Consider the following 16,277-nt stretch of genomic DNA (forward strand, 5'->3'; position numbering starts at 1 on the left):
AACTGGACAAGAAAGGGCCACTCAACCAAGTAAACACTGGAGGGCCTGCAAGTGGTATCAAGATTAACTGCCTGGTAGTTGCTGACGATTTTGCGATCTTGCTCTCTGAGCTGATAAACAGCAATAAAAAAAAGCCAATCTGCAAATTTCCTTTTGGGAGAAAAACTATGACAAAAACATCAAAACCTCCTCTATAACTGAACTCAGGGCATGGAAAGAAACAAAGAAAGAAAGAAAAAAAAATGACTGCCTTAAATATCTCTGGGAAATTGTGCAACTGAAAACTAGCAAAGTAGATGCCAACAATATCATGTGAGGGGAGATAGGAAAAGCTCATCACATGACATGCATTTTACAGAATGAAAAGTCATTTCAAGATGAGCTAAACTAAGGCACAACAGCTAAACTACGACACTATAACAACACTGTGACTAAAACAGTGTCTGTATGTAAGTGAATGTCTCCAAATGACAGAAATGTAGGGACCAAGAGAAGCTGAGATATTTGACAGAAAGATCATTTGCAAGATAATGGGATGAAAGATCATGGATGGACTGTGTACATTACAAGGAATGGGAGAACTCCAGCAAGAAAATCAAAGACTTGTGGAGTTAATTGGGATAAGAAGATTAGAAGTTGCGAACATATTTAGGATACATGATAAGATCTGGGTTAAACTGAGAGACATGCCAGAATGGAAAAGTATAAATCAGTGTCAACAGTTTTAAAGACTTCCATGATGAACAGAAACTGAACGGTGTATAGACTGAGAAGGACGTCAAGCTGCCAGAGAAAGAATGAAAAAAAGGCTTTCAATAATGTGTGACTGTTACTCATTGTAGTCTTCAACTGTACATATAAAAAAAGTAATGGAAAGTAGCCATAAATCTTATATCATTGGCAAGAATCCTTTTTCACACACCGGGAGTTATGAGAATCACCTTCCACCTGTGAACAATGAACATAAGCCACTGTAAAATCTGACATGCTGTGTGTGTGTGTGTGTGTGTGTGTGTGTGTGTGTGTGTGTGTGTGGGCATTACGTACATAATGTTTTGGAATATGCTTTGACTTTTTGTGGCTCTAGCATTTTCCTGTGTTGCCAGCATTAGTAAGTAATTATGCTGAAACAGAAAGTGAATTCCAGAAAAATATGTAATATTGCTGAGCAGTTTAGTGCAGATGGAATTCAGAATGACAGGTCTGTTCCGACATGCAGTGTTTGTGATATATCAATAACAACTGACGAAAACAATAATGTAATTGTATTACGCAGCATATAGCTAGCATAAAATACGGGAAAAATAAAGAACTACAACGTAGTAAAGCAGGAGTTCGACTACGATTAATTGGCGAGGCAATGTCTCAGTCAAATTCAAGAAACTAAAACCTAAACTCCACCCAAAAAGGTCATGAACTGCAAACGAAACCCACACAGTTGAAAATTTACTTTCTCAATGAAACAAACAATGCCAGTGTGATCCAAGGTTCAATTATGCATGTCTGAGAGAATTTCATGTCATATATGAAGTAAAACAGGTTTTGGTGATGTTTGTATGAATACTAACATATAAAATGTGCACCTTCTTTGACTAAATTACAGCATCTTCGTCGCACCTATTTAACCTAATTTTTTTCACCTAAAATTTCTAGCTCTAGTCATCAGAGATAGAGAACAGGTCTCTGTATAATAAGCATGGTGAAGGATATCAGCTGTGTCTTATCCAAAGGAACTATCTTGTCATTCACTTTAACCAGAGTAGGTAAACCAGAGAAAGTCCTAAGTCTGGAATGATCCTGTTTTGCTCCATGTCGGGATACTCATTTACAAAGCTTCACTTTACATGAAAGACTACTGCTTCTTTAGGTATCTTTTTCCTTTTGTTTAAAAAACCTCATGTAATATAAACATTTAATACAAATGAAGAAATATCAAACAAAAATAAAAATTAAAGTAAGAGAAACAGATGGAAATACTTGTGCAAAAGAAGCTTCATTGTAGCGCCGCAGACTAGCGCCAGCACTCTTAGGGTGGCTCCCACTGCTGCGTCCATCTCTGGCACTCTGGGATCCTCCCTGCTTTGCCCGAACAGTGTAACTGTGGAAAGTTTTGTGCACAGTCACTTTTCCTCCTAGAGCACAATGAAGCCAAAAAAATGTTGGTATTAACATGCAGATGTATTCTTACAAGGTCTGAAACACGTTAGCAATAGTAATCACTAAAAGTGTAAGTTATTGGCAAACAAACATCTGAATATGCATACGAGAAGCTAATAAAAAGTAGAAAATGCAAGTAACTGAATAGTTGTCACATGAGTGATTGAGCCTGAAGCACGATACAATCTCTCTCACAAAAGGTAGCAGTTCAATGACAAAATATTTTTTTAAAATAAATGCAGTGCAATCATCATCATCATCATCATCATCATCATCATCATGTTCTTATTCTTCTTCAAAACAAACAGCAAGGTCCTATGGGTGTGTAAGCTACATCATTCTCAGGAATTAGAACACACACTCCTCAGAAATCCAAATATTCTCTTGAAATGTGAAAATATTGAGATTTTTACACCAGTGCACATATGTCTGCCAGAAATTCACTAAACTGCTAGAATGCGGTCAGTACAAAGATATTCATGGTGACTTCCCTGGACTGACTACAATCTGATATCAATGGCTACAGTGCTGGTTTCACTGACTATATCTCATTGCCAATGATTCCCATGCAATTATCTTTCCAATAGAGGAGCACTGTGAAGTATACAGAGATGCTACACTGCACCACAGTGTGTCTCCTGAAATCATTCCTGATCTGCAGCCTCACAACTACCTTCCATGTGCCCTAAAAACCATACCCTCTCCTGCATTAGATCTCTCTCTCTCTCTCTCTCTCTCTCTCTCTCTCTCTCTCTCTCTCTCTCTCTCTCTCTCCAAACACTGTGATCTTTCCAGACGATCAATTATACTCATAACACATCCATACCAGGCACGTTTAGAAGGATAATGCAGTAAGATTACAGAAGGTAGCTTAACACCCCCGCCCCCCGCCCCCCCATGAACCATGGACCTTGCCGTTGGTGGGGAGCCTTGCGTGCCTCAGCGATACAGATGGCCGTACCATAGGTGCAACTACAACAGAGGGTATCTGTTGAGAGGCCAGACAAACATGTGGTTCCTGAAGAGGGGCAGCAGCCTTTTCAGTAGTTGCAAGGGCAACAGTCTGGATGATTGACTGATCTGGCCTTGTAACACCAACCAAAACGGCCTTGCTGTGTTGGTACTGTGAACGGCTGAAAGCAAGGGGAAACTACAGCCGTAATTTTTCCCGAGGGCATGCAGCTTTACTGTATGGTTAAATGATGATGGCGTCCTCTTGGGTAAAATATTCCGGAGGTAAAATAGTCCCCCATTCGGATATCTGGGCGGGGACTACTCAGGAGGACGTCGTTATCAGGAGAAAGAAAACTGGCGTTCTACGGATCGGAGCGTGGCATGTCAGATCCCTTAATCAGGCAGGTAGGTTAGAAAATTTAAAAAGAGAAATGGATAGGTTAAAGTTAGATATAGTGGGAATTAGTGAAGTTCGGTGGCAGGAGGAACAAGGCTTTTGGTCAGGTGAATACAGGGTTATAAATACAAAATCAAATAGGGGTAATGCAGGAGTAGGTTTAATAATGAATAAAAAAAATAGGAGTGCAGGTGAGCTACTACAAACAGCATAGTGAACGCATTATTGTGGCCAAGATAGACACGAAGCCCACACCTACTACAATAGTACAAGTTTATATGCCAACTAGCTCTGCAGATGATGAAGAAATTGAAGAAATGTATGATGAGATAAAAGAAATTATTCAGGTAGTGAAGGGAGACGAAAATTTGATAGTCATGGGTGACTGGAATTCGAGAGTAGGAAAAGGGAGAGAAGGAAACATAGTAGGTGAATATGTATTGGGGGAAAGAAATGAAAGAGGAAGCCATCTGGTAGAATTTTGCACAGAGCATAACTTAATCATAGCTAACACTTGGTTCAAGAATCATAAAAGAAGGTTGTACACATGAAGAATCCTGGAAATACTAGAAGGTATCAGATAGATTATATAATGGTAGGACAGGGATTTAGGAAGCAGGTACTATTGTAAGATATTTCCAGGGGCAGATGTGGACTCTGACCACAATCTATTGGTTATGAAGTGTAGGTTAAAACTGAAGGAACTGCAAAAAGGTGGGAATTTAAGGAGATGGGATCTGGACAAACTGATTAAACCAGAGGTTGTACAGAGTTTCAGGGAGAGCATAAGGGAACAATTGACAGAAATGGGGGAAAGAAATACAGTAGAAGAAGAATGGGTAGCTCTGAGGGATGAAGTAGTGAAGGCAGCAGAGGATCAAGTAGGTAAAAAGACGAGGACTAGTAGAAATTCTTGGGTAACAGAAGAGATACTGAATTTAATTGATGAAAGGAGAAAATATAACAACGCGGTAAATAAAGCAGGCAAAAAGGAATACAAACGTCTCAAAAATGAGATCGACAGGAAGTGCAAAATGGCTAAGCACGGATGGCTAGAGGACAAATGTAACGATGTAGAGACTTATCTCACTAGGGGTAAGATAGATACTGCCTACAGGAAAATAAAAGAGACCTTTGGAGAAAAGAGAATATCAAGAGCACAGATGGAAACCCAGATCTAAGCAAAGAAGGGAAAGCAGAAAGGTGGAAGGAGTATATAGAGGGTCTATACAACGGCGATGTACTTGAGGACAATATTATGGAAATGGAAGAGAATGTAGATGAAGACGAAATGGGAAATACAATACTGTGTGAAGAGTTTGACAGAGCACTGAAAGACCTGAGTAGAAACAAGGCCCCGGGAGTAGACAACATTCCATTAGAACTACTGACGGCCTCGAGAGAGCCAGTCCTGACAAAACTCTACCATCTGGTGAGCAAGATGTACGAGACAGGCGAAATACCCTCAGACTTCAAGAAGAATATAATAATTCCAATCCCAAAGAAAGCAGGTGTTGACAGATGTGAAAATTATCGAACAATCAGTTTAATAAGTCACAGCTGCAAAATACTAACGTGAATTCTTTACAGACGAATGGAAAAACTTGTAGAAGCCAACCTTGGGGAAGATCAGTTTGGATTCCATAGAAATATTGGAACATGTGAGGCAATACTGACCTTACAACTTATCTTAGAAGAAAGATTAAGGAAAGGCAAACCTACGTTTCTAGCATTTGTAGACTTAGAGAAAGCTTTTGACAATGTTGACTGGAATACTTTCTTTCAAATTCTAAAGGTGGCAGGGGTAAAATACAGGGAGCGAAAAGCTATTTACAATTTTTACAGAAGCCAGATGGCATAAGAGTCAAGGGACATGAAAGGGAAGCAGCGGTTGGGAAGGGAGTGAGACAGGGTTGTAGCCTCTCCCCAATGTTATTCAATCTGTATATTGAGCAAGCAGTAAAGGAAACAAAAGAAAATTTGGAGTAGGTATTAAAATCCATGGAGAAGAAATAAAAACTTTGAGGTTTGCCGATGACATTGTAATTCTGTCAGAGACAGCAAAGGACTTGGAAGAGCAGTTGAATGGAATGGACGGTGTCTTGAAAGGAGGGTATAAGATGAACATCAACAAAAGCAAAAAGAGGATAATGGAATGTCGAATTAAGTCGGGTGATGCTGAGGATATTAGATTAGGAAATGAGACACTTAAAGTAGTAAAGGAGTTTTGGTATTTGGGGAGCAAAATAACTGATGATGGTCGAAGTAGAGAGGATACAAAATGTAGACTGGCAATGGCAAGAAAAGCGTTTCTGAAGAAGAGAAATTTGTTAACATCGAGTATAGATTTAAGTGTCAGGAAGTCGTTTCAGAAAGTATTTGTATGGAGTGTAGCCATGTATGGAAGTGAAACATGGATGATAAATAGTTTGGACAAGAAGAGAATAGAAGCTTTCGAAATGTGGTGTTACAGAAGAATGCTGAAGATTAGATGGGTAGATCACATAACTAATGAGGAAGTATTGAATAGAATTGGGGAGAAGAGGAGCTTGTGGCACAACTTGACTAGAAGAAGGGATCGGTTGGTAGGACATGTTCTGAGGCATCAAGGGATCACAAATTTAGCATTGGAGGGCAGCGTGGAGGGTAAAAATCGTAGAGGGAGACCAAGAGATGAATACACTAAGCAGATTCAGAAGGATGTAGGTTGCAGTAAGTACTGGGAGATGAAGAAGCTTGCACAGGATAGAGTAGCATGGAGAGCTGCATCAAACCAGTCTCAGGACTGAAGACCACAACAAGAAGAACAACAGCTTAACACCTAATTTAACAAAGACTCATATCATGCAGTTGCAATAAAAAAGGAAGGACTTTTCATGTATTAGAACTAGAGAGCAATGATTACACACCTGAGAGAGCTCCACTTGTGATGTCCCTAGCCATCCAGACAGATAATAAACTAACATTGTATCAGCATGTGGATAAGCTAATGAGAAATCTCAAGAAATCATCTCTGCATTTAAAAATCTCCCTTGCAAATTTGTTCTGCAGATGGAATTACTAGCATAATTTCACTCAATGCTGTCCTATCACATATTCTTCTAAGGAAATGGACCTGATGTCAAAAAAACTATTTATTCTACATACATGTCACATAATAATACAGTGTAAACTGATAATTAAACACTTCAAGAAAACTCTTACAGGACCATAAGGATCCATACATTTCCATACCAGCAGATTTACTCCCTAATGGTATTTATCATTAAAAATAAAAATAAATTTAGGATGAACTGTGAAATTACAGCTACAATGTTGTTGTTGTCGTCATCTTCAGACCAAATAATGGTTTGACGTATCTCTCCGAACTAGTCTATACTTTGCAAATTTATTCATCTCTGCATAACTACTAAAAGCAACATCCACTTCCATCTGCTTAAGATAGTCAAACCTTCGTCTCTCTATACAATTTTTAACGCCCACCCTTTTCCCTCCAAAGCTCACAGTTTTACCAATAAACAGAGTGATTACAAATGATTCCTTGGGTTTTGACGTATTATAACTTCAAACATATAATGCCCACCCACTTGTACTAATAATCAGTCCAAAGAGTGTACTTTAAAGTTTTGTTTATGTCATTGCAGGTTCCATTTTGACTCACCAGATGGCAGGGGGGGATGATAACAGTTTGCAAAATGGTGACTAATCAACAGAATGCATGTTACGTGTTGCAATATGAGAAGACAGAATCCGTCACTACTGTGCAGCATGCATTCCAAAGGCAGTAAAACATACAGCCACTGACTGACAAAAGCATTCGGCAATGGTATTGACAGTTCAAGGACACTGCCTCTGCAAAGGAACATCTCAGAGCGACCACCTATCATTGAGGAAACAGTGGAGAGCATCCAAGATGTGTTCCTCCATAGCCCACAGAAATCCACACGTTGTGCAAGTCGTGAACTGGGATTCCTAAGCCAACTCTGTGGAAGAAATTACATCAGAAACTGTTTCACTTACAGCTATTGCAAGGTTTATGACTAAATGACCGCACCATCAGATGCGAATTTTGTGAAAGTTTCTAGGAGGCAATGGAACTTTTTTCCTGGTGGTCATGTTCAGTGATGAGGCAACGCTTCAGCTAAACGGTAAAGTGAATTGTCACAATGTCTGTGTATGGGGCATGGAAAATCCCCAAGATATTCCCCAAAGGCGATTATCTTCTGTGCTGTGTCATGTAGCAATGTTTATGGGCCCTACTTTTTTCCTGGGAAAACTGTGACGGGTATGACATAACTACATGTTAGAAGACTGGTTGTTTCCGAGACTGATAGCTGATAACACACACTTCATATTCCAACAACACAGAGCTCTGCCTCATTGGTTAGAAAATTGCACTGCCAAGTAAACAAGGAACTTCCAAACAGATAGTTTGGGCGATGTGCACTCTTCAGGTTGCCCCTGAGGCCTCCCCACCTTACAGTTTGTGATTTTTTTTGCTTTAGGGATACTTGAAAGACAATGTGTACATACCACCTTTTCCAACAACATTGGCTGAGCTCCAGGATCGTATCACTGCTGCACTGGCAAACACTGACAGGGACATGCTTGAATGTGTATGGACTGAGTTTGACTACTGCATAGACATGTCATGTAGTGCAAGGACAGCACTTAGAACATTTGTAATGATGGATAAGAAACTTGAAAACGTGATTTTTCATACACTGTATCGGTCACTATTCTGTATGTAATACTTTGTGAAATACATTCATCCATAACCCGATGAATCATTTATAATCAGCACGTATACCAAATGGCGTACTTGAAAAAGTAATTATTTCATGTGTGTGCATAAAAGCAAGTACAGACAGGTGTCTGCCTGATTGGGTTTGAAAAATAATGTCACTGGCTACCTTTGATACCCTCTTCTTAGATCGCAAAATTGGATGTGTGTCAACATCAGGTTGTACACCTATTGTAGCTTTGAAATCATATCAGATTTGTACAACTTAATTTTATTTTATAATCACCACCATTTGTGTTCCTGTGATATAAGAATACGTCCAAATGTCCAAACTGGTATATGGAATACAGTTAGATACTATTAAATGAATCTTAAATCTAGAAACCAAATACAGCAAAGGGATTGATGCGAAAAATGTTAGCTTCTATAAAAGAATGAACAGTGGTGGCTGTTGCGTAAGAACCCAAGAATACGGGAAAACCACAACTTTTGACACTTTTCAGAATTATTGGTTATTTCTCTTTGAATGCTGTTAAACATAATGTAGATGTGGTAATCTGAAAAACACAGTGCTAAATCTACCACACTATACTTCACTGCTACTCCTCTAGACTGTGTGAAACTTGCCACCAGGGTCGCGAGCACACTTTCTCTTGTGCATGTTTTAAGGAGCTTTTTCACATTTGCAACTGACATCATGCAATCGCCTTATGGGCCAAATACATACAGATTTGATAAACAACGTGCACAGGCCATGGCGTGTACAGCTATCCATTACCACTCAACTACAAGTTTACATTAATGCCACTAGATGGTGGAACACTGCAGCAGACTTTTATTCCCATTCACTTTGCATAAATCCCACTAGAAAATGGTAGCACACTCCTCAGATGTGCCAATTCACTCATTATATAGTAAAATTAGATTGGACATCAATACATGTTATAGTTATTCTGACAGAAAAACCTATTTTGCAGGATTATGAATGAGATATAATATGTTAAGTTTTGGATTTTACCATACAGTAACCCATTTGTGTGCTGAGCACTATAAAGTACATCACTGATTGTGGGACTGTAGCATTTATTCATGCTTCTGACATCTGTTGATCTTATGGTGGGTCAGGGTTATCTGTGCTGTAGGTCCACACTGTATATATGAACATTCACCAAAAGCTGTCTCACTGGTTTCTTTGCTATTCAATTAAATGTGGGATCAACAGTGGTGTGCTTTTGGCCCTCATGGTTTTCAGCACCTCATCTTTATTCTACTAAGTAATCATTTCGGTAGACAGTACTGCGTGAATTTCATCATTTGCACGAACAGCAGTTTGTTTTGGAATTGGTTGTTTACTGTGCTGGAATCTGCTTTCATTTGTAGTATCAACATGAACTCTGTTGAACCTGTTTTAAAAAGAAAATTAACACGAAAAGTTAGCCGCAAAAGAATTATGGCCTCCCAGACCAGATCCAGTGACTGGGAAAGTGATGAAATCAAATAAGCATGACTACAAGTGAACAAAACAGCATATAATAAGTGTAAGGTGGTGTGTTGGTGGAATGTGAGAATAACTGATTTTCAGCCTGCAAGTTAATTTATTAAGTAATACATGCGTTTAGATCTTGTACACTTAAAAAAAAAAAAGCATGAAAACTCCCACTTACACAAAAATGCCAATGGACATTAAAGAAACCTTACATGTTATTTCATTCTTGCCCTAAACTGTACTTAATTATGTACAACAAAATTAACTAAAAACAACTCTTTCTTTTTCCTGACAAGTTATGCACATATTATTATTATTAGCAGTGGCTGTAGTTGTATAAATACGTTGATGAGTGTAACTGTTAAACAGGAGATGCTATTAATTTCACACACTCATATTTATCTCAATCTAAAAATTTGTGAACACCCGGAACGCATGCTCACGAGCCGCTGCCGAGAATGAAATACCAGAAATGTTACATTTCTACACACTTATAACTCAGTAAGGGTAAGACTTAACCCTTGCTGTAGATAGTGACTCAAAGAGTGAGGCTATTTAATTGCTCCCACGACTGGTGGTGCCACAATTTCACAGCAGGCACAAAGTAGTGGACTTAAGATAGAGCCTCCTTTGCCATATTATATCACGTGCCATGACCTCTTAGACTCTGACTAGGACAAAGCTACCCACACAATGAAAACATGCCAGTATCATACTCAATCTACATGCTTACAAAACATGTGCTGGCTAACCTCTTTTGACAAGCAAAGCTCTGAGTTTTGACTATCTTTGGTGTGTCACTCTTTCTGGATTTCTTGTAGCAGTATGGTGGATTTTGACTTTATTCACTGACTTACTTATTTCCACTGTTTTAATTCTTTGTGCAATTGATGTCAGCCAAAAGTTAGTATTGTATGTTGAAGTGTAACATATAAATTACTACCTGTTTCTGTTACTCGTAAATGATGGTCATAATTTGCACATAGAAATTGTGCTAAGTGCATGATAAATGCAAATATGCATATTGTCCTCAAATCCGTTTTTATGTGTGTGAAATTGGAACAATGGATGTCGCGTTTCTACAAGTTCTGACAGCTGTTTATCGCCATTCCTCACTTGCTGGGTCAGCAGTTGTTCAATGGAGGCACACCCCTTTTCAGAGACATGCAGTGCTCCACAGAACAATTACATCGCAGTACGAAAAAATAATCATTACCTCACAGTACGAAAAAACTGCAAAGTGGTTGTGAGCCACAAAATTGCTCTCACAGTGACATTTAAACTTTTGTGCCAGAGGTTTAACAATGGTTAAAGGATACAAAATTATGTGAAAACTGTGAAGAAATTAAGTATTTTTATCTGGATAACTGAGCATGAACAAATAAATGGATGACATCATGAGAACATGGAAACAATGTTCAATTAATGTGACATATGTTAATGTTTATCAACAGAAATGTATTAAAAGTAGTGTTTCCTGTTGTCTTATTCAGTTAAAATAAATATTTCATGAAGGAGCTATATTTCTTATTTCCTGATTCAAGAGACACTACGTTTCCAGTGCCAAGATTTCAGTCCAGAGTCAATGAGAAAAATAAGCACGATACATAACCTAGTCAAAGCAAAAGGGGATCTCAGGTGATCGTAATATGGTTCCTGTAGCTTTTCATCTCCCACTTTTAATCTAACTACAGTCAGCTGAGGCAGAACACAGGTAATACTTCATTCCTGGCAACCATGGCAGGACGTGAAACCTGCAGACTAGAAAAGATCGAGGGAAGAACAAGAGGGAAAATAAGAGTGCAGCAAATTGTAATTACATCACAGTATCAAAAAATTGTAATTACATCACAGTATCAAAAAATCATAATTACATCACAGTACGAAAAAACTGCAAAGTGGTTGTGAGCCACAAAATTGCTCTCACAGCGACATTTAAACTTTTGTGCCAGAGGTTTCACAATGGTTAAAGGATACAAAATTATGTGATAACTTTGAAGAAATTAAGTAGTTTTATCTGGATAACTGAGCATGAACAAGCAGGTTGTGGTTGACAATGGGATCAACAACTTATACTGGCAGCAACGCACAATATGCGCACAAAACGCACACACTGCGCCCTCTCAAATCTTGACAAAAGAAGAATATATTAGTCGAAAAAAAGAAGTACCAAGTTTCTCGACATCATTAATACTAAAGAATCGAGCAATAAACCCATGAGTCATAAGACTGACAGACACGCCATCAAGTTGTTCTTATCTCATTGACCACACATCAATGAACTGGACGTCGAATACAGTTGCACAACTAATTTCAGCATTGGTCACAGCCAGCAGACCACTGGTCTACAGCATCGCAGATATCATTGCCCACTGAACACTTCTGTGCTGAACTCTCATCCTGTACCAGATTTGTAACTACGGTTTTTGTTCAACTAAAAGAACTGGAAGAACCTTTGCAACAGCCCTTTCATGTAATGGTGTAATAACAGTAGTCACTATATCGTACTTGTTTCCTGCGACACTGTGGAGCCAATATACCGCTGTGGGTCTGCACTCATCAGCATGAATCTGTAGCACGAAGCTACACTTAGTTGCACTCATCAGCTATTCAAGACAAAACAGCAACCAAATATCCTTGTTTACTGCAAGCACTGCATTCCAGAGGTGCAGATAGCTCCTGTAGCTATGACTGTAGAATTATTCGGAATACAATTTTTTGTGGCTGAATGAGTCATTAAAGTTGTGAAGGATGGAACCACAAAATTCAGCACACATTAATACTTTTTTAATCATCATGAGCACAAAACAATTTTGTGTTGATTATCAGTTTCAATTTTTTTTTCTTTTGTCTTTTTCTTTTGCACAGCATCTTCACATTACATAATTCACTTCACTGTGACATTAGTATATTTATTCAGTGAGCATGTCTAATGAGACCGTTTGTACAACCCGTGGTAATCAAATGAACTTCGATCTGAAGATAACTGGCTAAAAATCTGAAATAAGTAATCTCAAAAATTTATATTGTGACCCTGATGATTAATAAATACTGTGATGATATATGGAGTGATAATGGACTCTCCTATGCACATTGTGTTTTTGCATATAAAGTGATGTAGAAAACAGCATCTATTCTGAGCAGGAACAATAATGCGCGCACAGATTCTTCAGTGTTTGTATTTTATGGGACTGTGGATGTGCTATTCCAACTGAAGAGCTGCTTGAGTGAGAAGTAGCAGCACCAGTCACAAAAACTGACAACAGCTAGGAGAGCAGTGTGCTGACCACATGCCCCTCCATATCTGCATCCGGTGACACCTAAGGGCTGAGGATAACACGGCAGCTGTTCGGCACCATTGGACCTTCAAGGCCTGCTCGGACAGTGTTTGTTTTTTTGTGGATGTAGTACTACCTACTTTATGACGTTTGTTGTCTTATAGGAACACAACAGTGGCATGGAAACTGAGGACAATAGCCAAGTATTGTTGTTGCACATAACATTTTTAGTACAAATTTGATATATCTAACTCACTGTCAAATGATCACTGTGTGCTGAAGTCATTTTGAATCAGTGAGTGATGTTCACAAACTTATCTAAACTTGGAGACAATTGTTTAGTGCCTTTGCCCAAACACCCTCCTTTTGAGCAAGTCAAAGAAACTCTTATCTAATTAAATATTCACTAAGCAGCAGCATGGGAACACACACACAAAAAAAGGTTTAACCTTTACGAGCTTTCTGAGCCAGTGGCTCTTTCTTCTGGCAGAAGAGTTGCAGAGGAAGGAAGTAGGGTGAAGGAAAAGGACTGGAGAGCTTTAGTGAAAGGGGTACAGTTCAGAAAAGTCACTCAGAACACAGGTAAGGGGAGACTTACTGGATGGGATGAGAAGGAAGGACTGATTGTTCAATTATCATTAGGCGTTATTTTTGTACTATCATTATCATTATATTATCAATAATTGATTATTTTCACTGTTCTGATTAAATATTCAGTAAGACATGCTGTACACTGTGTACTGAAAATTACATTGGTAAGTAAAACAATGCAGATCGGTGACCCCATGGAACATATATGGTTGATTTATTTTCTGCTGACTGAATCTTAAATAGACAGCTACTATTTACATTTGTTTGCCAAAATGGTTGATCAAAAAGACTACAAATGTTGTCAAATAATAGACTACTAAGCTTTACAAGTGGTCTCAGTGCACAGACCGACTCATAACAGTGAAGCGTCAAAGGAAATAATGACACACATACCTGTGGCCACAGTGGAGTTTATTGTTTTATGAAATGTAATAATTTCATTTTTAGTTACATTTTGTTTTTACCAAGCCCATTTTCTATTTGTTTTACTCTGTAAGAATGTGTTAGGAATAAATATGTTGTTGGTCTTGGCAATTCCATCACTGTATCACCTGTGTCGTATATGGTATCATACATAAAGCTTCCCACCAAAGCTTTTTTGTCCCAACTTTACACTAAAATGCTCCTTTGTCATTTATCAGCTGTATTTTCTGTCACTTATCTGCTCTATGACCCTTCTAAGTGGACAATTATTTGACAAAGATACTTATGTAAAGAGTGAAAGATGATGCAGATGCAAAGAAAGGAAATCTAAATTTCACATGAATTTAGGCAATTATTAAATTGAAATAAAGAGTTTCAAGAGGATGATTATGAACATGATGCAGCAACACAGCTTCCTGAATTAGACAGAAACTACTCAGAAATATCTTTGAGTGGGTGCAATAAATTACAATAAAATCTGTAAGAGAAATCATTTTCAAATTTTATCAGTTAAGGTATAAGGTAGCATAGTAAATAACAATAGAAAGAAAACTTGTAGCACCCCATGGTGTTATTTTTGTATTTAGTCATTGAGTTAAGGTGTGTTTCATGTATCACTGAAATATGCATGCCTGAAGTATGTAGTAGTAACACCCATTTGTAAAAGCAGAAATTAACAACTGACATCTAATTATAGACCTAGACTCAAACTCAGGACCTTTGCCTATCACGAGCAAATGCTGTAATAACTGAACTACCTGAGCAAGACTATTGACCCGACTTCACAGCTTTACTTCCACCATTACTTCATCTCTTAACTTCCAAACTTCATCATGCGTCATGCTCAGGTAGCTCAGTTGTTAGAGCACTTGTCTGTGAAAGGTAAAGATCTCGAGTTTGAGTCTCAGTCTGGCACACAGTTTTAATCTTCCAGGAAGTTTCATAACAGCACACACACTACTGAAGAATGAAAAATTCATTCTATTTACAGACTTGTCTCCTTCCGCCCCATGATCTGCAACAGTTGTGAGATGGTAGCTTGCAACAATACTGAACCATCTCTTTGAAACTAACCTTTTAACACAGCCTCAATTTGCCTTCCATTAAGGCTTTTCTATGGAGAAAACAATATACAATCTGACTAGCTCAGTTCTAGTAGGACTAACAAGGAAACATATCCAGTTGGCCTTTTATGCGATCTTGCCAAGGCATTTTATTCTGTAAAACAAAAAATTCTACTGAGGAAATCTGAATGGTAGGGGGGTTAGAGACATTCACTGCATCGACAAAGTCTTTTAATAACAGAAAACAGGAGATCAGACTTCCAAATGACATGACAGCAATAAAACTGAATTCAGAGAGGCGAAACAATAAATATATTGTCCCACTAGGCACACTGCTTGGTCCACTGTTGTTCTGGACCTACAAAAAAATACTCCAGGGACATTGGAGAACTCTTCAAAAGATATAATTATTGCTGATAATACAAGAACACTGATAAAGAGTCATACCACATCCATACCAGACACAGCAATGAGAATAATTGGGTGTTAGCTCTTAATCTTATAAAAACTCATACTAAGCAATTCTAAACAACAAAAATGACTAATAAGTACCAAGAGTAGAGACCAACAGGTGTCAACTAGATGCAATGGCGGATACATATGGGGGGCACCTTCCCCCCTCCCCTTCCTTGTGGGGACACCCGCATTGCCACCCGCACCGTCCCCGTCAGTCAGCGTACATGCTATTTGTTCGTTTCTTTTGTCAGTCGACTCGACTGAATCAAGTTATCAAGTAGTTGTACTTTCCTATGTAGCATACACATCCGTGTCGTCATATTTTATATGTTTCTGTCTAGCACACAGATAGCTAACACAAACCTATGAAAAAAGTTGCTGCCATTCTAGTGATCTCGATACGTTGTTCTGTCTGGCATATGTTCGAGAAAAGTCACGAATATTCTCCTGTTTTCTTGTATAGAGAACCTTCAATACCTAGTGCTATAAATATGGACTATTCGCCAGATTGGAAGCTAGTTTACATTCAGAAGCAGAAATATTAAGACTGAAGAATGAATAAGTAAAAAGTTCCAAGGGTCAAGATTAGTCAAGAGTGAGAGTGATCAGTTGATTATGAGGTATTAATACAGTAATTCATAGTAATTTCTCTGTAAAAATATTGTTACGAGACTCATCAAGAGGCGAAGGCAGTTATGGTAGAGTTAGACATGGAGATGGGTGTTCC

The 16,277-nt window shown here is 38.4% G+C and overlaps 1 protein-coding gene across 1 annotated transcript in view; it reads right to left on the bottom strand.

Moving 5' to 3' along the window:
• Positions 1-16,277, bottom strand: part of LOC124607107 (ankyrin repeat and zinc finger domain-containing protein 1-like) — a 96,127-nt gene that overhangs the window by 36,611 nt on the left and 43,239 nt on the right. Inside the window, exon 6 of the mRNA XM_047139304.1 lies at positions 1,978-2,132. Within this exon, the coding sequence (XP_046995260.1) occupies positions 1,978-2,132 (155 nt within the window). The remainder of the gene's footprint in view (positions 1-1,977; positions 2,133-16,277) is intronic.

This window comes from Schistocerca americana, chromosome 3, assembly GCF_021461395.2.
Source record: "Schistocerca americana isolate TAMUIC-IGC-003095 chromosome 3, iqSchAmer2.1, whole genome shotgun sequence".
Taxonomy (NCBI): domain Eukaryota; kingdom Metazoa; phylum Arthropoda; class Insecta; order Orthoptera; family Acrididae; genus Schistocerca; species Schistocerca americana.